Raw genomic sequence first — 24,120 nt, 5'->3', positions numbered from 1 at the left:
GCTGTAAATAAACTTTTTCCATTTGCAGTTCGTGATTAAACAATTGCATCAAGACTAATGGATACATTCGTATGAACACAAAGTTGTGGTAGGTGGTGTTTTAGCTGATACAGTAAGCGCTAATCAAATTAAAATTGTAAAGAATACATTCTATATTCTGTAGGTCTTGAAATATTTAAGTGCTTACAATAATTGTGAATAACAAAATGGTAAAATATTTGAACTCAAATTACCCACCAAATTATATGCTTTGGGTAGATCAAAAAATCATACATAAGTATAGTGGAAACCGCAGTATATGGTAATGAACCAGTTAAATGACTTTGGATTAAAATAGGGGAAATACAATACCAATGCTATAGCAACAATCATGCAAAAGTTCAGTGTTAAGCACCTTTGTGGCTATATCTGATGATGAATTTTGAATAGAAAGCCACATAAGTGAACACCAGTGTGATAATGTAAAGTCTTATAAGAATAAATATACTTTATAATTAATTATGTGGAACAACACATTGATATTGCTTGAATTATTTTGGCACAAACTCAAGATATTCAAGGCTGCAGTGTAATAGAATTATGTCCGATTACACAATTGTTAACTTCATGATTAATCAAGTTTTAAGCAGCATTTCAAGATCATTCTCCATTTTCAACTTCTTTTTTAGGTCTGCGTGCAGGTGCCCTTCTTCCTGGCCCTTTAGGTTTGGTAAACTTATGTCGAGCTTCAGCAGTTGGAGGGTGAATTTCATTACGAAGAAATTCTTCGGTTAGTTTGTCACTGCAGTCGCATTCAACCTAAATGCAGAAAGTTTTTTTTGTAGAGTTGTGGTTACATTACAGGCTACAGCACATTTTAGAATTTTATATACTAAATTGTGTTTTTAAGACACTGGCAAAGTATCATACATGGTAACTTGTAAGCTGGCGCGAGGTGTATAAACATCCGTGCTATAAGGACTGTTGTTTTCCAGCCCCGCAAGGATAAAGTTACATTCATACTTACAATGCTATTTTCAGCGTAATATATATCTCAGAATACAATTTAAGAACTCTTGATTTTAATCTGTTACATATTTTTATAGCACTTGAATCCTGACTGTGTTTCGTTACTAAAAATTGTCAAATTTCATAGGCTTTAGATCAGATTCTGATTCACAGGATTTATCATAGTTATATAAAATATTATTATTCAAATCTTTTCCTTATTCGTATTGGTTAGACTTTTTTAATATCTTTCATGACAAAAAATTCAGCAAATATAAATTTTCGCAAGTTGAAAGTTGTTTTAAACTTACCCTCTTGTTAATTTTAATTTTAAAATGAGCTTCAATTGTTTCAATCAAGGGAGACTTACAAGATGAAAACAACATTCTAGCTTTGATCGGAATCTTCGATCCAGGCATAGAATAAATGAAAACTACACAAAAAACATATTATTTTTGAGTTGAATAAGCGCAGGGCATCTGGCGTCATAGCTCAAAGGTTTAGGCGCTTCTATATAACACATTGAAACACACAAATAAAATATATTGTACTAGGACAAATTAAAGCAGTCTAGGTGTTGGGTTAATGAGCAAAATCTGGCCTAAATCCTACATCTTCAAAAAGGACCTACACCCATATAAAATAGAATGAGTGTAGTAAAGGGGCAATACATCAAATCTGGCCTAAATCCTAGGTCCCCAAAAAGGACCCACCATACAGAATAAAAGCATGGTGGCACAAAAATACATTACCACCGATTGCACCTTATCACTGCTGAATTCCATATTTACAAAGCATACTCACAAACACTACTGATGTCCTCATTTTCATGACGATGAGCATAGTTGAAGAGATGATAACCAGCACGATCTTTTGAGATTAGATCTTCTAGATCGCATGCTCCGATGGAGGAAGAAGAAACTTTAAAAATTGTTTCTTTCTCCAGGTCTACATTCTAAATAAAACATAAATAGTTTAACTAACCCAATTTTACTGAACTTTAATTTTGGAAAAAAAATTGATATACTGTACCAGTGTTCACCTTATGCTGACACATTAATATGAACTTACGCTTAACAAGTAAAGGTGATACTATTCTAAAGTATGCAGATATGTTGTTTCAGTAAAAACAGAGGCTACTTTATGTTCAGATTTATTTTTTTCAGGTTAGATTGGATTTTTTTTATAAAAACCCAAACGTTATTGTTAAATTTTGTGCACAGGTTGTGTACTTGGTTTAAAATATAAAAGAAATAAAAAAGCAACTTTAATCTTACCATTTCGATGTGATTAACTGAACCCTCTTTAAACTCTTGTAATGCTTTTTGTGCATCATCAGTTATAGGGAAGGCCAAACCTTGCACAGTTTGATGCCTCGTTGTTACACCAGGTGGAGTTCGGTCCTATACACATGTATATTGCTTTAATTATTACATATAGACCATTGGTGTCTTTTTTCTCACATTGGTGTGGCATTTTTTCTACAGCATTCTTTGACTTTTATAGGGCCGGGATATATCAAAATATTTGCTAAGGGACCACTAGGTAAAATTTTAAAAGGTTTGGGAACCGCTCCAACAGACAATGGAGCTCTCTTGGTAATTAAAGTGGGGTACTGACTACTGACATAAAATCAAGGTAGAATAGAATAACAATAAATAAAATATTAACATGTAAGCTTGTGGTAAAAAAAATAGTCAATTGTAGTAATAAACGATAAATTTCACAAAATGTTTTTAGTCTGGAGAAACATTATTTATCATACATTAATGTCTAGAAACAATTGTAGGATTTCTATGATTATTTAAATTTTATTCAAAATTTTGTAGTGCTTTTTTAATTTCCATGCTTTTGGGGCAAAAATTAAACCACTTGATTACAACTGTAATGAATTTTAATGCTCAAAGGCTTATAGTATTATACGATTTTTGGTCAGTTTAAAAACTAACACCATACCTCTGTCTCATCAAGGAACTTTAGTTCTTCCTCAGCATTAGTAAGTGGAGGTGGTGCATGCTTGTGTGTCAAGTATTCCTGGTAGCCAGCGTATGAAACTTCATCCTTAAATAACAGAACAGGTTGGAGATTAATTATGTGTCCGTAATCAGAAGACTTAACAATAACTGCTCCAATTCAGTGGCACGTATGCCTAAACAGTCAGCCATAAATTTAACATTTTAAAAATAAAAAATAATCACCCATGACTTGTAATAAATTCTGCGAACCTGACCCTGATCTGATGTTCATATAGTTGAACGATTCTTGTATAGTAAAATACAGTAATGATCTAGTGCTATGAAAACAAAACCAACAAAAATCAAGATTCCATTTAAATAAGACAGTGACAATGCCATTTGGACAAAATATTTTTCTCTATTACTACTAGTAGTTAATGGACTTGATTTTTGTTGGTTACGTTTTCATAGCACCAGATCAAATAATCAACCAATTTATATCAACCTAGAACCAGACATAGTTTTAATAAATAAAAAAAAAATCACTGACAACCTGTATGAACCTGTGTGGGTTACAGAAGTACTTATGTGGCAAGTTAACCATGAGGTGTGTTAATAAACACTTCCCTATGGTATAAAGACTATCTATAGTTGCCATGCCATGCAAGTTACATTTATTATGAAATAACAAAATCTGGATAAATATTAGAAACTAGAAAGTCAATATCTTTATTTATTCTTTCATCTTTTGTAAACATGGGACTTGCTTATATAGTATATTCAATAAACAGAATCAATTATTAAAAAAAATATTTTTAATTGATATTTTGTCTAAAGGAGATTACAGCCATAAACAGTTTGTTCTTTATGTGCAATATTTGTTTATATAAATATTAGAACAAACTGCCCAATTCACCATTACAATAATAAGTTAAAATTAGGTAAACAATTAAACAAAATCAGTTGGGTAAAATCACATTATATACAAAATGGTTCCATGCCAAAGTGGTTACCAAGGCTGCTTTTACCCCAGGGTTACAGGTTCAAAGCTTGATACTGCTACCATTTCGGGCATAGGTGTGCTTGACGATTATGTTCTTTACATATTATGTTCTTTACATATTGTAACAAACTTGCAAAGAATATGGTTGAACTTTACCGTTTTGGTGCCGAACAGCTCATCAGTGATAAATCCACCACCAAACTCTGATTTTAAAGTGGATCGGGTAGCAGCATACAACATCTTTTGTCTTGTCTATTTATCACATAAAATAGAGTTATACCCTTTTTGCATGGTAAAAAGTTAATGCGAATAACGATCCGCATTAACTCGTCATATGATAACTCGCTAACCGCGTTATTTTGCATGGTCATTTGTTTATGCGCGTATCAACATTGAGTTAGCTTACTTAAGCACAATATTGTTAAACCTAGTTTATAAAATAAGTTTTTATACTTTATGGTGCTATTACCAACTTAAAACTGTAAAAATAATACCCGAAAGAGATTAAGCTCTTAAAAGTGGAACTGTAATTCCACCAAACTTTTCATTACTCGCATAATGCGAGTAACAACCAACCTTCTACAGCAGATAACACGCTTATGGCGCTATGTGTGTTAACTTTGCTTTTGCGAGTAAATATGCGAGTACTTACGCACATAAAAGTGACCATGCAAAAAGGGTATTAGGCTAAATCATATTGCAAACAGCAATTTATGTACTCAACAAAATAGAAACCATGTGAAAAATAACAACTGTATAAAAAACATAACCAGATAATGCCACTTTCAAGTATTAATTTTAAGACAGGTATCTTCATAGTATCAAATAGCTTGACCAAGAGGCCACTGTGTTTAGTGCAGTGCCCAACCACAGTTAGTAAGGGAGACCTATATTTATGTCAGTAAATATGTCTAGTCTAAATACATGTCAGCTAAGGGAAAGGAATTTATAAAACAGGGCTAACATTTAGATTTTTTTATACTTTACCATAGCTTTTACTATGCTGTTAAGTGTCTTTACAAACAAGCAGGGCTAAATTATACAGTATGCGAGGCAATAATCAATAAAATCACAATTACCATGAATGACATTGACAATCCTATCACTTTAGCTACGTCACACCAGATTTTGTAAAAACTTTTAAAAAAGCGTAACTTTATGGTCACAGGAGTGTAGTGTAAATCAAGTACAATATGTTCTTATACCACAAAATAACTAAATATTAAGATTACCGGAGAATCATCTGGGGAAAAGACAATAAACAGCCAGGTATTTTTATCTTGAAGTTGAAGCAAGATATAACATGGTTGTTTTTCCACCAGCAGTGGGCCCACCACGTCATCAAAATCTGCTTCCCATGAATCCGACAACTTATCCACTGAGTTTGAACACTCTAGGGTTTCTGAAGTTTATTTTTATTTTTTAAATGAAGGTGAATAAATGAATGAATGTAACTTGCTTTATGCTCGTCTGGCTGGAAAACAATAGTCGTTATATCATGGGTGTTTTGTTTCATACACCTCGTGACAGCTTAAAAGTTACCATGCGTCCATGCATGTTACTTTCTAGGTAATTATTTTTTGGGATTTTTTTTATTTTTATCGTATAAATCCAACTAATACTGTAAATTAAAATGTAAATGGCAGTATTTCAATTTCATTTGGTTGTAGCGTTCCGTTCGAAAAGCAGAAAAAGTAGAGTTACAATGTTAAAATGTAGTAAACACTCATCAAAAATAAGCAACCTCATTGATAATGCCATGAATACATTATGCTTTGATTCTGCCTATTTGTATCACCATCTAACAAAAGGGTAAAAGCTGCTTGATGGAGTAAAACTGAGGTGATAGGAACTTAAAACATACAATGTCGATGTAATTAACACTGTTAGAAAAATTAAGATGACAAGTTAGCCACCCCTAAAGTTACACCTACAAAAATTACCATCTTTTATTGCTATTTTAACCGCTCTGATTCCACCTTCTGTTGTACAATCTCGAAACACATCTTTTAATTCATCATTACCTATATCAAAACAAAGTTCAGTTTGTTTATACTTATATAATATAACATATATATATCTAAGTTTTATTTAATTAAATACAGTAAATAAGATCAAACTAATTACAACAGCAAAGAGAAGAAAAATAACTGTTTCTATTCAACAGTATAAATATATATTTTTTGGTAAGCAAATAGCATAGTAATATTGCATAAAGGTATGAACTGTAAAAACAAAAAAGGGAAACAATGTAGATAGTGTAAATACAAAATAAACCTCGACGTTAGGTAAAACAAAAAATACGGCTAGTAAAGGTATACCGTTATAAACTTACACGTAATTCCTGTTTGGTGAGACATAGTTGAAGTCCGTCTGTCACAGTTAGGGTGTTTTACTAGTGGCTAATGTTTAAAGCGTCTTTAAAAAACAAACAACACAACCCTTTACCTATACGTCGCAAACGAAAACGAATCTATTTCCTGAAAGCCAAAACAAACCCGAAGTGGGCCCATCTAGTAATAGTGATCGTCCCAAAGTGTAACTTTTGATTAACCATTGTTTAATTTATTTAATTTAAACTGTTATAAGATATTTAAACAAAATTATGGATGAAAAATTGAAAATAATATTTTTAGATCGTCACAGCATTTAAATAGGTTTTATTCTATCTTGACATTTTATCATTGGCGGGCAAGGTATGTTTTTGACCGCAAATCTTTCCTTTAGTTTAGTGCATTTAATTAACGGTTGATTTAATTTCAAAAAAAAATTGTTTGTGAGGGTATAGCCTGTTATTTTTGGCGTATAAGAAAAATTAAATATGTCTATGGGAACTGTAAAACATTTTAAGGAGCCCACCTATCGCTTCGTAAGCAGCACTTATTTTAGGAAATACTTTGGTTGTGCATTGATATAAATTGGAAATTTTTTACTATTAGTTTATTTGTGAAGGGTATAGTCTGTTTCTTGTTAATTTCATTCCAATTTTAATGTTACTTTGCTGATCAATTCACATATCCTCAACCGTTATACTTCGTCATGTCTTCATTGGTCCGTAGTCTTCTTCGAGAGCAACATAACATCGGGAAACTTGTTAACGCATCGAAGGTCAGTCATGTGACTGTTAATATTTTGACCCTTAAATTTAATTCACAACAAATGTCGAATTTTGTTAATAAATACACAGATTTGTCTTTACATTTGCAGATTACTGGTGTATATGCTCAAGCTAAACGAAATCTTTCCATTCATGAGTACCTCAGTCTTGGTTTGCTGAAAGAAGCAGGAATTCCAACTCCTAATGGGGATGTAGCATCCACACCTGAAGAGGCATACAACATTGCCAAAAACTTAAGTACATAACTACATTAGAACTAATTTATTAACATATTTTAAGTTCAGTATTAAATGGCATGAGCAAAAAGAGTTTTTTCTGTCCGACGACGAAGCTAGCGTCCTGCCTGTAAAACAGATGTAATGGGTTCAAGGCTGGTCACTGCTACCATTGTCGGCAGATGTGACCTTGGCAAGATACTTACAGGCAGCCTGTTACATGCAATTGCTCCAAACCAGTGGTCACTATTGGGTTGTCCAAATTATCAGCCATGCATAAAAAAAATGAAAAAATCCACCCAAAAATAATCTCCCACAAAGTAACAGGCCAGTAACTCATAAGGTGGCACGCAGTGTATGAGCACCTGTGACCTGTGTTATAACGACTGTTGTTTTCTAGCCACGCAAGGATAAAGTAAGTTACATTCATTACATTCACATTCATAGTTTTTCAAAAACTGTATTACTTAACTAACACTAATTTTGCATCATATCTTAAAAACATTTTGAATTACAAAAGTTAAAATGTTTGCTTATTTGCCATTTAGTCCAAAATGTTTCCCCAGGCACTTCAGACTCTGTGGTAAAAGCTCAAGTTCTTGCTGGAGGTCGTGGTAAAGGTCACTTCACCAGTGGATTGCAGGGTGGTGTTAAGATTGTATATTCGTAAGTTTTTTATCACTTATCATAATATTATACATATACATATAACACATTCAGTTTTAGGTGCCAGTTAGGAATCCTAAGTCACTAACCACTCAATCTGAACCACTATAATGATAATAACTTTTATTTGTCTCTTCGATTACGGCAGTAAAGATTTAGAAATATTTTATACAACAAAATATAGCGACAAAACAACAATTGTTAAAACACGCTTTAAGTTAAAAACATATTTACATTTAATCGGAAAAAAGTGTGGTCGCTACACCTGGCAAACAGTATTTTTTTTTCCTGAACACTATTGGTCTAATTTATATCACAGGGGTTGCCTTAGTTTACTAGTATTCACTTTTATAAAAAAATGTATATATATATTACATATTAAAATGTGTTTTAAATATATATTGTATGAGAGATAATGTTTTACATTAATGTTCTTCAATAATACTAAAGCGTTGTTTTATTAATGTGTAACAGTGTGTAATGAAACGTAAAGTTAACTATTGTTTTTATAGATTAGCCATTAGGCCCTATTCTCTAACTTTGTATAATTGCTCTGTTTAAAAAATGTAACAACTTTGAATGCTAAAGTAATGAATATGCATTGGAATTATTCTGTATTAAGATGCTGTAAATTTATTTATGAATGGAGGCATGGACTTTAAATATTGCATTTTATGACTTGCTTACCACTTCTATGTTTGCTGTAGTGGTTTACAGTTATTTGCACAACAAATAGGCTTAGTATTGCAATACCTTAATCGTCGAAAAACATTTATCTAGTCACATATAGTTTTGCTTTAAATAAGAACAGTTTAAAAATATATTTTAATTTTTTCTTTATTGAATGTCAATTAAAAAAAGACATATAATATAAAATATATATATATATATATATATTTATGTGTATCTTTTTTTATTTCTACATTATTTTGTGTTTTTTTTTCCAATTTTAACTGTATATTTCTTTGTAACTAATTACCTATGGGCTTATTGGCCTATCACGTATTTTATATATGTCTTGTGATTACTTTACACGAAATAAGATCCATGTGACACTGTCATAAACATCTTGTGATTGCTGTGCACGAATGGACCATGTGTCAATTGTTTCAGTGGTGGCATATGAACCCAACGCTGCTGTTGTCACCACTGATACATTACAATAAAAAATCTCACTTTTTGTTCTTGATTTTCCAAAGCTTAAATAATAAGCTATAATTACAAAAAGAAGCTTGCTTTATATGTATTAGCAACAGAAACTTTGTTGTATTAGTATCAGTTCAATAAAATGTTGGTGGTTGTTATGTATAATAAATTAATAATAATCAATAAAATCTAAAGACACTTACAACAATGGATATGTTTTTTTTGTTTTATTAGTATATTAGTCGAACATAACTGCATATAACAAATTATTTCTGCCATATTGCAGCGATGATAAATTAAACCCTTATTTAATTTTGTATTTACTGTAAAAATATCTAATCAACAAACATTGAAAATGTATATTTATTTAATAAAATTTTTTTATACCAGTTGAATATAAACTCCATATAACAAACCAGCTTTAATAAATTAAACACTTTTTAAAGATTGATTTGGTATCTAACAAAAGGTTATTACTTATTAGTATACTAGTCTACTATGAACTACAAACAGCAAATCGTTTTGTCGTTTTACAGCTCTAATGAAGTAAACACTTTCTAATTTTCTATTTTATGCATAAATATTTATTAAGTGGCAATTAAAATGAGTATGCATCTATGAATGGTTGCAATTAACTTTACCCTCGCGTGGAAGGGGCAAAGACAGTCTTTATAACATAGATGTTTTGTTTCATACACCTTGTGCCCGCTTACGATTTACCATGTATGTAATTTTGTTGGTGAATGATTGAATGAATGAATGTTATTAGTATACTAGTTGACTAGGATGTAAAACTGCATGTAATATTATCTTTGACATTTTGCAGCCCTGATGAGGTAAAGGAAGTTGCAAGCCAAATGCTTGGCAACAAATTAATCACAAAACAAACTGGTCAGAAGGGCAGGATATGCAACAAAGTTCTTGTGGTTGAGCGAAAGTATGTAAGACGGGAATTCTACTTTGCAATTACTATGGAACGTGGAACGAAACAATTTGTAAGCACTGCTTTATACTTTCTTATTTAGGTGTAAATATCTGTTTAACAGAGACAAAATAAAAAATGTCAGAGTACTGGCTATGACTCCATCGCACAGTTGGTTAGCACGCCTGCTCCTAACCCAGAGGTAATGGGTTCAAGGCTTGTTGCTGCTACCATTGTGGGCGTATGTGTCATGGGCAAGACACTTAACGGTAATTGCTCCAACCCAGTGGTCACTAATGGGTTGCCAAATTATTAGACACACATAAAAAAGAAATAAATTTAAAAAAAATAATCCTATACAGTTTATGTTAAGCCAGCTAATATTACAAAACGCTAATAGCTAAGAATGCTTTGTAAAACTCAAATTGGTTAGGAATTTAAAAAAATTGGTGAACGGTTTAAAGAACCGCTAAATTCAATTACAAAATGTAAAAAGTTAATTAATGTCAACTGCATATGTTATTAAATGTAAACTTTTGTAAATTGAACTTTTCAAACAGGCTGTATTTTTTCTAGGGCCCTGTGTTGATTGGTAGTGCACAGGGAGGCATGGATATTGAAGCTGTAGCTTCTAAAACACCTGAAGCAATTTTAAAAGAATATGTCGATATTAATAATGGTAAGCAAGTTTTAACAACTGTTGCTTTGTCGCTATATCCTTGTATTTTCATTTAAATATTTTTAAATCTTCGTTATCGTAATCAAAGAGACAAATGAAGTTATTGTTTTTATTAAGTGTGCTTTGCTTTGAACTGGTGTCAAGATGAACATAATACTGTTTTTGTTTACAAAAAGCATAACATTTATGTTAATAATAATGTGCAGGTGTGTGGCTATTAACTAGACTTTTTCCACCAATTTTCTAGTTTTCCGATGAAACACATACATTGCCGTATGAAAATAAACAGCCAAAAAAAACAAAGAAAAAGATTAAAAAAAAATTATTTTAAAGTTAATGTAAAATGTTCAAAGTAATCATTGGTATTATTGTAGGCTGTACTGAAGAACAAGCTGTAAACCTTGCCAAGCGAATGGGTTTCACCGACAGCAACTGCCACCAAGCTGCTGATTGCATTCTAAAAATGTACAAGCTATTCATTGCGAAAGATGCATCTCTGATTGAAATTAATCCGATGGCTGAAGACTCTGATGGCAATGGTAAAGTAGAATTTAAGATTTTATTTTATATTGGTATTTATAAAATAGGTTGGTAATGATAAAGTAGAACTCATGGTCCTTTTCGACGATTGGAGTTTGGGGCCAGATTTGGCAAATTACCTTAACACAAAGAGCAAATATAGCATTGGTGAAAGTTTTTTGGGATTTTTAATGGTAATATTTTTCAAATATTTATTTATTTATTCATTCAGTTTACCATTTTTTTGTACCATAACAGTAAAAAAGTATAATTAATCGTTTTTTTGGTTCAATTTTGTTTAACTGATTTTTGTAGATAATAAAATATTTTCAAGGGTATACGAACTGTTATATTTCTAAATATAAAAATATTCCTCTCTCAATTAGTAATGTGCATGGATGCAAAGTTTTTTGGTTGAATTTTGTTTTACTGATCTCCATAAATAATAGAATATTTTCTAGGTAACAAACTATTATATAGGCCTATATAAAAATATTTCTCTCCTTTAGTAATGTGCATGGATGCGAAGTTAAACTTTGATGACAATGCTGCACATCGACAAAAAGAGATTTTCAATTTGAGGGATTGGAGCCAGGAAGATGACAGAGACGCTCAAGCAGCAAAAGCTGACATTAATTATATCGGCCTTGATGGTAACATCGGATGCTTGGGTGAGTTATTACTTTCAATTGTATGCAGTTTTTTATGAGGTAAACTAGATTTTACATAAAATTATTTTTTTAATAATGTATGTTTTTGTCGCCGTGTGAATAGATTTTTTCAATTTTTACAATATATGCTATAAATGTACAATACAGAATTGCTGCTGTATTAGTTTTAGTAAATGTGTGAAAGTTAAAATACTTAATTAAAGTTGCAATACTATACAAGTTGCATTCGTACAATTCTTAATAACCTAGCAATTAAAATTTTACACCTGCTGTGTATATAGTATATACAATCTCTGCTGCTACCCAGTAATTGGAAATTTATTTGATATTTTTGCATATTTTTCTTTGTTTTTTTCCGCAGTGAATGGTGCTGGGCTAGCCATGGCAACGATGGACATTATCAAACTACATGGAGGAACTCCAGCTAACTTCCTGGATGTTGGAGGTGGAGCAACTGCAGATCAAGTGATGGAGGCATTTAAACTTATCACATCTGACGAAAATGTAAGTTCATCAATATAGTAGAGCGGGAAAAGATTGAACACCCTTTCATTCTATTTCTTATTCCATTTGGTAGCAAACAAAGAACATTCAAAGAATTCTAAAACCATATCCTCACAACTCTAATAGATTGTTTTTTTAAAACAGAAACAGGATATTTAAATTTGTGCTAAAGGTATCCTTATCCTGATTATGTGCTAAAAGTGTCCTGTTTATTCCCACTCTACAATATCATATACACTGTTGCTGCTAAGCACACTTGTATTTTGGCTCTTCAGGCAAGAATTTTGCTCACCAGCGTTCTGCTAACCAAAAATTAACATTTTGTTTGATAAATTTCAAATTAATTGCTAAATACTGAATTCATTTATCAGGTCAATTCAATCCTTGTGAACATATTTGGTGGTATTATGAGGTGTGATGTGATTGCTCAAGGCATCATACAAGCTGCTCAGCAACTTGACCTAAAAATCCCTATCATTGTACGATTACAAGGTGTGACACTTGTTATTGTTATATTAATCCTCGATATTGTTATATTAATCCTCATGTTATGTTGCCTGTGCCATTCATACATGCATACCCTTGTTAGGTGCCTATATACATCCATTGGCAGGTTCAGTATCCTATTGACAGAGCAGTCTCTTATTGAATTTTGTAAATATAGGGTGACAATTGAGTATATGATAAAACTTAATGCTGACAGTAATTGCCCATTTGTTTTATAGGTACCAAGGTTGAGGATGCAAAAGCCCTAATCGCGCAATCCCAATTAAAAATTTTGACATGCGACAGTCTCAATGAAGCTGCTAAAATGGTTGGTAAAAGTTTTTTAAAAAGGTTTAGATTAATTATAGCAAAAGGAAATTGCTTGAATTAATTTAGACTATTCACTGTGGAAACATGGTTAAACATAGTTGTTGAACATTTTTTTTTTGTGATAAGTTAGCTTGTAAAGTTTTTTAAAAAGGTCTGGTTAATTATAGAAAAAGGAAATGGCATGAATTGATTTAGACTATTCACTGTGGAAAAATGATTAAATATAGTTGTTAAAATTTTTTATCGGTATAGTATATAGGGTTTTTCTTACCCTTTGTATATTACTATATTAAACACCAAATGCTGCTAACTTGGATTGTGGTTATTTCCTTACAGGTTGTTAAACTTTCTGACATAGTTGGACTTGCAAAAGAAGCTTCCATTGACGTTAAGTTTGAACTTCCTATTTAGAACCTTGCCGCAAATATTATTTATAATACCTGTTTGTTCCTCATATGTTCAGGGATGAAAATCTACATTTACATTTACTGGGCAGTATTTGCACGATCTGTACTGAATTTATTTAAAATCCCAAAGTTCACAAATCAATTGCAAAGTTTAAAAAGATAGATTTACTGTGTTCTGTTATTAATATAAGCAAGAAACCTGCAAGGATAATTTTCATCCAAAATATATGTTCCAAAGTTTTTGTACACGTTAATTCGTGTTCGCGTCTATGTATAGTTCAATCAGAGTATGCTAAACTTGTTTGGTATACTCTGGTTCAATATTGCAAACTTAAAATATAATTTATCCTTCAGTTCGGTGAACAGTATTTTTTTTGTCGGCTGTTTGAAGTGTTTTAGTTATTATTGCTTCCTCCAAGAATGTTTGTTTAAAAAGCAGTTTATGTTTGGCGAGATTACCAAATCATCATAATATGTCTTTTCGAAAACTGTGCCGATTGCGGGGTAAAGTGCAGTACAATAATTCTGGAAGAACCAAGGTGATTTTGCCTATAGTTGGTATTGGCCATTTGTTTAATCCGATGTTGTTACATGTGGGTGAGCGACAACAGCGTGCAAAGCTATGGGAACTTACGTTGAGGCCCAGAGTTCACCCATTACCACGACACCTTGGGCAGGTCAGAGAACCAGGCGGTTACTCAAAAAGTGAAAACGGAATGGTCCCAGTTAACAAATTTTTTGTATTAATTTGACTTTTGAAATTTCGCATCCCAGTGTTACTTTCGAACGTGGATAGAACATGTACAACTTTAATCCGCATTTTTAACTACAGTATCTTTGAAATTAGTGCGTAGTTTTTAACAGTTTAAAATATTTTATTTTCTTTAAGATTTAAGAAAAGCAAAAATGCGTTAAAATGGTATATACATCTTATTTCTATTTCGAAACCTGCCACTTACGCCGCTGTTAAGCAATACTTCATTTTCAATTATTTCTTCGCGAAAACGAAATCAAGCTTTGTATGAGGTGTAGCAGTCTTAACGTTCTATTAATGAAGGTAAATATAATCCATGTAATTATCAATGTGTAGTATAAGGTATTATTATATTCGTAAGTCGTGATTGTTCGTTTACAAGTTGTTGTGGTCGTGTGTTAGTATGAGAAATTGATTTGGAAATAGGAAAGTTTTTCGAGCTCTCAACCTATAACAGCAGATACTCGATTACGCGGTTGGGCCAGTGGCTTATATTTTTTTTAACTCGCAACCTATAACAGCAGATACGCGGTAGTCGAAAAGTTGTTTATATTTTTTAAAACGAAACAGCATAACTCGTTTATTTGTCAATTCGAATGTTTATCAATGGTCATTCGTCATTGGAGGTGTAAAAAGTCACTTACCCTCCATCTTTTAACTTGCAGGTTATAGCAGCATTGAATTTTATAATATATATAATGGAAAAAAGTAGTCTCAACTAAATGTGATATAAATAGAAGCCATGTGTCACGATGTCCATGTCAGCTTCGGCACTAGAAATATCATGTAGTCAAGATGACAGTACCCATATTGTGAAACCACCTGCTCAAAGATATGATTGCTGTTTGAACCATACTGGTAAACTTAATAGGCAACAAAATCTTGATTATGAAAACAGAGATTGCTCCTCAGCAGGGAGAATTTGCTGCACATGCAAAGATCATGTAAGACAATCTAATGTAACACGATCAAAATGCATGTTTTGTGTTCAAGCAGATAGCTTGAAGCAAACAAAACTGAAACCTTCAAGCTGCTGCTGCAGACTGTACAGATGTGCTGAGATTTCTCCACAAAACAGAAGCTGTGACCTTCCTCTGGTATGTTCGGCTCCAACACCGTTCTATGCCTACCCTCCAACCAGGCGCAAAAGCAGCTGGATTGCAGCCCTTAATCTGAATTCACTGTTTACATTTGCTTACTACAGCATCTTGCTGAAGTCCAACTTTACCAATTGGTTAAGGACTACATTGTTAATGGTTTTAATTTTTACATTTCCACTGCACACTATGGCAGTTAAAAAGGAGACTCTTAAGTGTCCAAGTTTCAAAGCAAACTGTAGTAGCAGTGTGTTCTACTCAAACAATCAAACCACTGCAAAGGAAAACAGTGGTACTACTTCATCTCTCACATGCCCTCACTGTGATTACGTATGCCAGCAACTTATAAACTGTGCAAAGCAAGGTACCTGCATGTACAAGTACAACAAAAATCAGGTTACCAGTGATAGAACTTCGCAAAATCATAGTCCAAATATCAAGATTGTTTCTTCTGATTCTTATACCAACAACAGGTTAAGAAATTCAGCCAAGTGCGGAACATACAAATTAACTTCTCTTGGTCTTGATTTATTCTGTGATGATCTTCCATTGTTCTCTTTACTATCCATGGAATTAAATGTCGGTTCTACGTCTACTATGCCTTACCCGAACTGTACCAGTTCATCATCAATAGAGAATTGCGAACATTCAAAGTGTTTGAACGAACTTAATAGGATAAAAGAACACGACCAATTAGCTAAACGGAATTATTTGGTATTTGCAGCAACTATGGAAAAGTATGCGACTCCCGATAACTACTCTATATGGCCTTCCTTTAAAACTCAGTGCTTGGTAAGTTTTATGGTAATTTAATGTCATTAGTTTGTATTAAATGTCATCAGTTTGTACACTAAATTTATATATATATATATATATTATTTTTGGCAAAATATGGTATAACGGACAAAAAGTATTTTTAAGGAGAAGAAAATTTCAATAAAAGCTAGAAAAAAATGCAAAAATTGTTAGATTGCACTGTACTGTACTACAGGCGTGCTTTTAAAAAATATAATTACTTTGTAGAAAAGTTTTAAATTACAAAACATCCAAAGCTCTTGGGATCAGATAAACAATATGACAATGCGAAATAACTTAGTCATCCTAATTAAAATTTTAATGAGGTTTAGCCTAGTGGTGTGTCATCTTGTTTAATTGTTTAGTTGTGTATTCTCCAAAAATGATCCAGCAAATACACATTTCTAACATAATGCATGATAGAGATAAAAATTTAATCATTTTTTTATTACATGACTGACCATAAAATGTAAAAGAAAACGGCAAACTAAAATGGTGTCTAGCAATACAGTCTATTCCTTTAGGAACTTATTGATTTTTCTGTTGGAGTATTAAAATGCAAAGTACATCATGTTTTATCACTTTGACAAATTCTTGTCTACTGTAGCTCATTTTTGTTAACTTTCTAGACATTGTTTAATATTGTTACAGCTTACCATTTCAAGCAAATAAATATGTTTAATTTAAAAATAAATTTCCAATGTGGTTTAGAAGTAATTTCTGTTCGAGCAATTTCGGCAAGGTGTCTAGAATTTAATTGTTGAATACCTTACCATATTCTGCTTAGTTTTAGTTTAAAAATTTATTCCATGGATGATGTGTCAAACAAAGTCAAACTGATGTATACAAGTTACACAAATGTTGACTTGCCTAGTACTCACATTTTGAGCACATTATTTCATTTGAAATATAAGATGTAGCTTTAAACTTGACTGTTTTCTTCATGTAGTGCTGTTGCGTATATCAGACCATTTTTTTCAGTCATGTTTAATTTATAATGTTGATCGTGTAGTTTAGTTTATTTCAACACACCATATTATCTTGTAAATCCTCATTTTCTTTACCCTAAACAGAAAAGCATTTATATTTCAGCTCAGTGCACTTCATGCGTTTCTATGCATTATTTATGCAATTGATATTAATAATATAAGCTGCTGAATTTATTGCACTCTTTTTTCTTGGTTAATTCAAGCGCTCATAAATAAATCATTGTTGGTGTGTAGGTTGGATACAAATCATGGATTTGCTCGCAAAACCATCAAGTCCACAGGCTTGACCACAACTGTAGAAAGAAGCGAGTCCGGCCCTGCAAATCACTTTGTTTAAATGTTGAAGCATCTTGTCCGGTATTTCGTATTTTCAGCTTCACAAAGCTCCGTGGTGGCCAACCAGCGTTTATCTGCCATGGTTTGTTTTTTTAACTGCCTCATTTGATTACATCAATTTTCTATATTATTTTGAATTATATTGATTAATACTATGTATATATAAATATATATACATAATTATATTAGAAGCTTTGGTTTATTGGGCAAAACCCCTTGTTAAATTGCACCTGCACTAAGGTAATAAAAAATATCTGATTTTTATGAATAGTCGCAATCTTACGCGATTCATATCATTAAAACTAATCCTCAAATTCGTGGATTCATTCATATATTTTAATGTGATTAGTGACATTATTACTTTTTTAGAAATATGGCTAAAGACAATAATGAAATATATAAATCTTTTAATTCCACCATGGCACTGCTTACTTATATTTAAATATCCCAAAGAGGGATGGGCATAAAGTAAGTAACCCTAAGTTTTAAAACAAATTCTGTTTGTGTTTGCATCTCATCGTGATTTCTTTGTGACCATACCTAAGGTAAAAGAAGTTTTAAAAACTTTAACTTAGTCACGGTTTATAACAAATGAAAATAATCTTTACTTATTGAAAATTATATAAGAAATTTTTGAATAATTCACTCATGACAAAGTTTTCGTTATGCTTAAGTAATTAATAGGTTTTAGTAGATATATCTTTAGTTCATTGTATTGATTTCATAATATATCTGCCAGGTTTTGACTTGCAGAATGAATCAATGGCAAATGATATTTGTTATGATGTTCCTAGTTTTGTACCCACGGACCCTGCTATTGGGTCAGGCATTCTCCCACAAAACATGCCGACATCATACCCAACGCAGAAGGGCATATCCCCACTTACAACTATTAGAGTAAGGCATACGTCACATAAGACCATTCAGATGCATGACGATGCGACTCAAGCTGGAAACGATGCCGCTGCAGCTCCTTATTCATTGTTTTATATTACTTGTTTTGTATTCATGTTAGTTATTTTCCTTACACTCGAATCTTGTTAAATTTGGTAGTACTCTGTTTTATTGCAATGTGTAAGTGATGTTTTTACTAAAATTAGTTAAAACAGACTGTATATCACGATTCTGCCCAAGCACACTGGCACCAATTCTAATGTGCTTTTTAGAGTTTTTATATTTAGATTCATTTTGCTGATCAAGTTCCACTGACTTGTCTCTTTCACCGAATAAACAGTGTTACGCTCATTGCAATTTGCTTTTACTGTTAGTTAATTGTTTATTTTACCACTATTTAATCCAGGCACATTTACTGTTTGTTTTTATCTTTAAAAAAGCGATGTTTTGATTTTGAAATTTTCAGAAACAGTTTGTTCAGAGCCCGTTTGGCTGAGCTGTTAACAGCAGCAAGCATGTTACTGATATTTGCTACACAGTTGTTTTATTCGATTTGCTTGATGTTTAGGCTATGTTATGTCAAAAAGCCATTAGAAAATTAAGCGTTCGTGCGTGCTGGCCGTAGTAGTTGCTACTTAAACAGTCTTTCTTTTCTATCGATTTGCTATCGATCAGAAACACCTCTGCCTGATATTGTTTTCACATACTGCTGCTCTTTCCTTTCTCTTTCATTGCGCACAGGAGCGCTGAGCATTCCTACACAATCTGTTCATTTTCTCCAACGCGGCCCAATTCCCCCAGTTGACGAGACGAACCAACACGCTAATGCTGACCGACTGCATCGGCTTTCGAGCAATTTGCAGATTGCCCGGTCTTTGTACAGGCTCGTACCTACTTACACAGAACGCAGAATTTTAAGGGCGTTATTATTGATTCCCACGGCGACTGTACCACAGCAAAGCAAAATCAGGGGTTACATCTTGCCTAGTGGTTGTGGATTGAATTACATTAGCATGTAGTAGGGTTGGTGAAGACGACACATTTAGCACATAATATCCAAATATCCTGATTCTGTTTTGAACAATTAACAATGGCCTATAGAAGTCATTAAAATACGATTTTATAATTCTTTGAATGTTTTTTTCTACCAAATTAGACGAGAAAATAGAATGAAATGCAGTTTTATCTTTCCCCACCCTTATGTTTAATACATCTTTCCCCACCCTTATGTTTAATACTCAATGACTTTACGTTTGTACCAAAAACTCCAGTGATTTTAAGTTTAATTTCTTATTACATTCTTGGTCGGCCTAATCCATATACTGTTTTTAAGTACACTTCAGGTTAAGCGGAAGCATTATATTGTCTTTTATGATTATCTACTTCTAAGAAAATCGAATATTTTAAACACTTATTTATTAATACCAGAATGTAATAAAACTGGATAATCTATTAAGACAGACTCAAGGCTTCTTTTGACAGGCAATATATTCAAGGTATTTAATAAGAGACATCGTGCTGAACAGCCCGCTAGTAAAACAACAATAATATATAGTAGGGTGGGGGAAGATGGGATACCTTTACCACATAATATTCAAATATCCTGATCGTGTTTTAAACAATTAACAACGGTCCATGGAAGTCGTGAGGATACGGTTTTATAATTATTTTAATTTTCTTTGTTTACTATCAAATGTGACGAGATAAAACTACCTTCCCCACCCTACTATATTTTAAGTTTAAAACCAATTATTCCAACATAATTCATCAGTTCAAAATGGTTGAGTTTTAAATGTGTACACCAATTAAAAAGTAGCTTTTGTTATGGCGGTTAATACAATATTGATCGAGAATCGAGGAGGTTTACTTTTTCATCAATTGTTTACAGTTGACGTAAATTTCTAAATCAATTCACTATGCGGCAAGTAAACACTAATACCACCACGCGTGAGACACTGAATTCCCCATTTGTGTTTTTTTCTTGGGAATTTATACTGTTGTAACTTTTAACAACTGTTTTTTTTTTAGTCGAAACCAGAGTTCTAGTTTCCTTATAAAATAATTTATAAATAGCCGGTGGGGAACAAGTTCCTAAGGGAACTAGAATTTTGCGACACCGGGATTTTCCATTACATTCACCAGTTTACATTCGGCGGTATAATAAGGTAGTAAATGTTGTGCGGTATAGTGCAATCATGTTATAATATTGTGCAACGGTTAATGGTTGGGTTATTTGTGTCTTGCGAATTGACGTATTTCGAAACCGGATACGCTGACGCATAAAAACGTCATGTTACGTAACAGTACAATTAACCGTGCACCTTTTTAATAAATATCACAGTAAATGAGTACAATGAAATGCACTTGCATTGCATGCTGAATCGTGTTAAAGAACATATGTGGCAGACTATCATTACAATAAAACACAAATACATATCTTTTGTAGGCTATAAATTATGCAATCTAAAACTAATGTTTCTGCGTTTGTAGGCAATAGTATAAACAAATGATTGCGCGACGTTCGAACATTACAGAAATTATTTGAGTGGGTAGCCTATGTCTATAGAACTGTCGCAATATTTAATTTTTTATAAATAAATACAGTACTGTAGTGTTAGTCACCAGACTGTGACGCAAAACCGGGGAGAGTAAAAGGGGGAATCCCCGAAAATTACTTTTTCTGTGTTGGTTTGGTACATATAAATCCAACGTAGTGATCTCGTTTGCAATTCAAAAACACGGTTTAAGAAGTACGAAAACGATATTAGAGCAAAACAGTTTCTGCCAAGCAGAGTTTGTACAGTAAACGGCTTTCTAACAACGATTTAGTATGGCAGAAATAGACAGACAAGATATTACTGGGTTAGCTTCTCCATCATTAACGTAAGTATTAGAACTGTGACGTAATCATTGTATATGTTCTGAATATTATGGGATGTTTTTTAATGTGGCTTTTCCTTAACAGACAACACAAGGAAGCCAAGACACAAATTCTACCTGGCAGAAACTGTTGCGCTTCTAATAGGTAAGCTTTATTCTCAATAGAAATTATTGTGTTGGACCAATTTTTAAAAACTGAAATTTACTATGTATGTTTCTAACTACAGCGTGACGGCGTTTGATTGCAAGCACCCATATACGAAAAATATGGAGAACTTTCGGGAAAGAATTCGAACCTTTATATCTTGGCCAAGAGGTGTTACCAAAGCTACACCGGTTGAAATAGCGAAAGCGGGCTTTTTCTATCTTAAAGAAAGAGACCGAGCCAAATGCTTCTATTGCAATGGTGGGCTACAAAACTGGGAACCCAACGACGAGCCTTGGTTTGAGCATGCGAAATGGTTTCCTAAGTAAGTTGAATTTGCAACCAACATTGAATTGCTATTTTTTATTATTATTAATGTATTGTTTTTTAACAGTTGCGATTTTCTTCTTCGCGAAAAAGGAATCGAATTTGTACAGAACGTTGCCGGACGATTTCCGAACTTAAACCGACCTTTACTTAATGACCAAGCCACTCCCAAACCATCCACATCCAACCTACAACTCCCTGCGCCTGCTACCTCAAAGCAGACAGAAGTCCCGCAAAATTCAGCATCGCATATAGAAATAACGCGTCCGACACTCGAAGAAGCAATGGAAAGCGAGTTAGTGCTTGCAGTTTCAGGATTCGGGTTCGAACGTGAACTTGTACAGCTTGTGGTGGAGAGATTACTACAAGAAACCGGGAATGTTAATTGTACGATTATGGAGCTAGTCACTGCAACACAGCAATTAGAGCAGGAACAAATGGAAGAAAACGCTATGGAAGTTGTGGAGAGTTTTAATGTCAATCAAGAAAAACCTGAAATGGCATGCGCACAAATTAACCTAAGTACATCGCCGACAGATAGCTTCCCAATGCAGACTCCTGGCAATTTTACCGAACAACAGGTCCCTGGTTCGAAGAAAATGATGTATGTAAAGCAAAAGGAAGTTTCTGTCCCAGAACTCAGCGAACAAAGTCTCGCTCAACAGAGAAGTCAACTACAAAATCTAAAAGATGAAATGAGGTGCAAAATTTGCCTTGATAACCCTATGGACTGCATTCTGCTCGAATGCGGCCATGTTTGTACTTGTTTAGAATGCTCGCAAGGAATCCGAACTTGCCCTATATGCAGGCAAAAAATCACAAAAATAATGAAAATTTATCGAAACTATTAAAAGAATTCTTTGTATTTCTTAATTGCACACTGTGAGACCGGTGCTATAAACCATCAATCATTTATTATATTTTAATATTTTATGTTTTTAAAATCGTAGAACGTTTACTTGATTGAATTTTATTTCTTCTTTTACGTTACCGTATTGCTGTTATTTTCTATACATTTAGATAGGTTTTTGTTATTTTGTAGCAAACTGTGCGTTTATTAATTAACAATTCGAAAAAAAATGTTATAGGGTTAAAAAAATATTTACCAACTAGAAAAATAATAAAAAAAAATAAAAAAGTGGTGTTTATACCATAACACTTAAAATTTGAAATATAGGAAATAATTCATTCGTTAAATAAAGTATTAAAAAATGCACGGAAGAGTGATTTTGACGTTTTTATACCAGAACAAGTAAACTATATGATCAAAATGAAACATTGAAAATCTTTTCTAAAAACATAAATAAATAGGGAACTGCACAGGAGTTAATATTCTGACAGCAATTTGACATATAAACCAAACGCACGTTCAAATAATATGTGATAAAGATGTCCCGTCCTCCACCACCCTACTACACTGAAATTCAAGAGTATATATATATATATATACACGTATAGTTGGGGGGAAGACGGGACACCTTTATCACTCAATATCCAAATATCCTGATCGTGTTTTAAACAATTAATAATGGACCTTAGGAGTCGTAAAGATACGGTTTTTATTATTCTTTAAATGTTCTTTGTTTGCTGCCAAATGAAAAAAAAAAAAAATAGCATAAAAGGTGTCCCGTCTTCTCCCACCACATTATAGCAAATATAGGCACAAATTCCTGCAGCTAATTAAATGGCAATACTTTCAGTATATGATTTACTGTTATGTAAACCCCTAAAACGGCTGACGTCTATGTACCAAATGAAACGTTTACATAATATTAATTTATTGATGGGATATTACTATTACGAGATATACACGATGCTTGTGCAATGTTATATATTGCGTATATAATAACAATGTGTTGAAAACTAAGTCCATGCGCCAAACACTCTTCTCCTATAGTATTTGTTTATTTCAGTTAAATATTTACTATTTCATTACATCTATATGTATTTTATTTACCTTCGCGTGACGGGGAAACGACAGTCCTTATTATATACCACAATACAAATATTGCATGTTGTTCTTTTTCATGCACTGTTTGGCATTACGAGATACAACTATGGCGATTTGTGATTGTTTTATTGTTTTTTTTTAACGTATTGCCGACAGTTCAGACAACTCTACTGGGTTCCAGCAATTGGTTAAGTTACTTGCTCAAGGACACACACGCCCACAGTGGTAGCAGCGTCGACCTCAAACCTGTATAACCTCCGGGTTGGAGGCAGGCGCGCCAACCACTGTGCGACGGCGACTGACATCCTAATTTATTTTATGTATTGTACTTTGAAATAAGATGG

At 32.9% G+C, this 24,120-nt stretch overlaps 4 protein-coding genes across 4 annotated transcripts; 3 read left to right on the top strand and 1 right to left on the bottom strand.

The window, feature by feature from the left end:
• Nucleotides 1–6,444, bottom strand: LOC100178166 (twinfilin-2-like). The gene is made up of 9 exons (XM_002131505.5): nt 6,281–6,444; nt 5,889–5,969; nt 5,178–5,347; nt 4,102–4,197; nt 2,944–3,048; nt 2,265–2,390; nt 1,792–1,942; nt 1,299–1,420; nt 1–798 (listed from the first exon to the last, which is right to left on the bottom strand). Exons 1-9 carry the CDS (start codon nt 6,303–6,305, stop codon nt 640–642), a joined length of 1,035 nt encoding a protein of 344 aa, XP_002131541.1. The 5' UTR covers nt 6,306–6,444; the 3' UTR covers nt 1–639.
• Nucleotides 6,445–6,841: 397 nt separating this feature from the next.
• Nucleotides 6,842–13,973, top strand: LOC100175858 (succinate--CoA ligase [ADP-forming] subunit beta, mitochondrial-like). The gene is made up of 11 exons (XM_002131540.4): nt 6,842–7,053; nt 7,153–7,300; nt 7,845–7,944; nt 9,917–10,085; nt 10,589–10,691; nt 11,066–11,230; nt 11,720–11,881; nt 12,243–12,385; nt 12,757–12,877; nt 13,111–13,199; nt 13,538–13,973. The coding sequence occupies exons 1-11, from the start codon at nt 6,985–6,987 to the stop codon at nt 13,610–13,612; spliced, it is 1,344 nt and encodes a 447-aa protein (XP_002131576.1). The 5' UTR covers nt 6,842–6,984; the 3' UTR covers nt 13,613–13,973.
• Nucleotides 13,974–14,992: 1,019 nt separating this feature from the next.
• On the top strand, nt 14,993–18,830 carry LOC100186046. Its single transcript, XM_026838513.1, has 3 exons — nt 14,993–16,251; nt 17,478–17,661; nt 18,319–18,830. Exons 1-3 carry the CDS (start codon nt 15,115–15,117, stop codon nt 18,621–18,623), a joined length of 1,626 nt encoding a protein of 541 aa, XP_026694314.1. The 5' UTR covers nt 14,993–15,114; the 3' UTR covers nt 18,624–18,830.
• Nucleotides 18,831–20,957: 2,127 nt separating this feature from the next.
• LOC100183688 (baculoviral IAP repeat-containing protein 3) lies at nt 20,958–22,943 on the top strand. The gene is made up of 4 exons (XM_002131618.4): nt 20,958–21,356; nt 21,439–21,498; nt 21,581–21,823; nt 21,893–22,943. The coding sequence occupies exons 1-4, from the start codon at nt 21,304–21,306 to the stop codon at nt 22,674–22,676; spliced, it is 1,140 nt and encodes a 379-aa protein (XP_002131654.1). The 5' UTR covers nt 20,958–21,303; the 3' UTR covers nt 22,677–22,943.
• The last annotated feature ends 1,177 nt before the right edge of the window (nt 22,944–24,120 follow it).

The sequence above is a fragment of the Ciona intestinalis genome, chromosome 1 (genome assembly GCF_000224145.3).
Source record: "Ciona intestinalis chromosome 1, KH, whole genome shotgun sequence".
Lineage (NCBI taxonomy): Eukaryota > Metazoa > Chordata > Ascidiacea > Phlebobranchia > Cionidae > Ciona > Ciona intestinalis.
This window is presented reverse-complemented; position numbering and strand designations above follow the sequence as displayed.

Bases quoted from the DNA above. Each gene is read 5' to 3' on its own strand.
- LOC100175858 (XM_002131540.4), top strand. From the start codon at position 6,985: ATGTCTTCATTGGTCCGTAGTCTTCTTCGAGAGCAACATAACATCGGG. The intron at 7,054-7,152 runs GTCAGTCATGTG...TTACATTTGCAG, and splicing joins AACTTGTTAACGCATCGAAG to ATTACTGGTGTATATGCTCA. The intron at 13,200-13,537 runs GTTGGTAAAAGT...ATTTCCTTACAG, and splicing joins TCAATGAAGCTGCTAAAATG to GTTGTTAAACTTTCTGACAT.
- LOC100186046 (XM_026838513.1), top strand. From the start codon at position 15,115: ATGTCCATGTCAGCTTCGGCACTAGAAATATCATGTAGTCAAGATGAC. The intron at 16,252-17,477 runs GTAAGTTTTATG...GTTGGTGTGTAG, and splicing joins CCTTTAAAACTCAGTGCTTG to GTTGGATACAAATCATGGAT. The intron at 17,662-18,318 runs GTTTGTTTTTTT...TATATCTGCCAG, and splicing joins ACCAGCGTTTATCTGCCATG to GTTTTGACTTGCAGAATGAA.
- LOC100183688 (XM_002131618.4), top strand. From the start codon at position 21,304: ATGGCAGAAATAGACAGACAAGATATTACTGGGTTAGCTTCTCCATCA. The intron at 21,357-21,438 runs GTAAGTATTAGA...TTTCCTTAACAG, and splicing joins TTAGCTTCTCCATCATTAAC to ACAACACAAGGAAGCCAAGA. The intron at 21,824-21,892 runs GTAAGTTGAATT...GTTTTTTAACAG, and splicing joins CATGCGAAATGGTTTCCTAA to TTGCGATTTTCTTCTTCGCG.
- LOC100178166 (XM_002131505.5), bottom strand. From the start codon at position 6,305: ATGTCTCACCAAACAGGAATTACGT. The intron at 4,198-5,177 runs GTAATCTTAATA...TGTGATAAATAG, and splicing joins TTTCCCCAGATGATTCTCCG to ACAAGACAAAAGATGTTGTA. The intron at 3,049-4,101 runs GTAAAGTTCAAC...CTGTTATTTAAG, and splicing joins AGCTGTTCGGCACCAAAACG to GATGAAGTTTCATACGCTGG.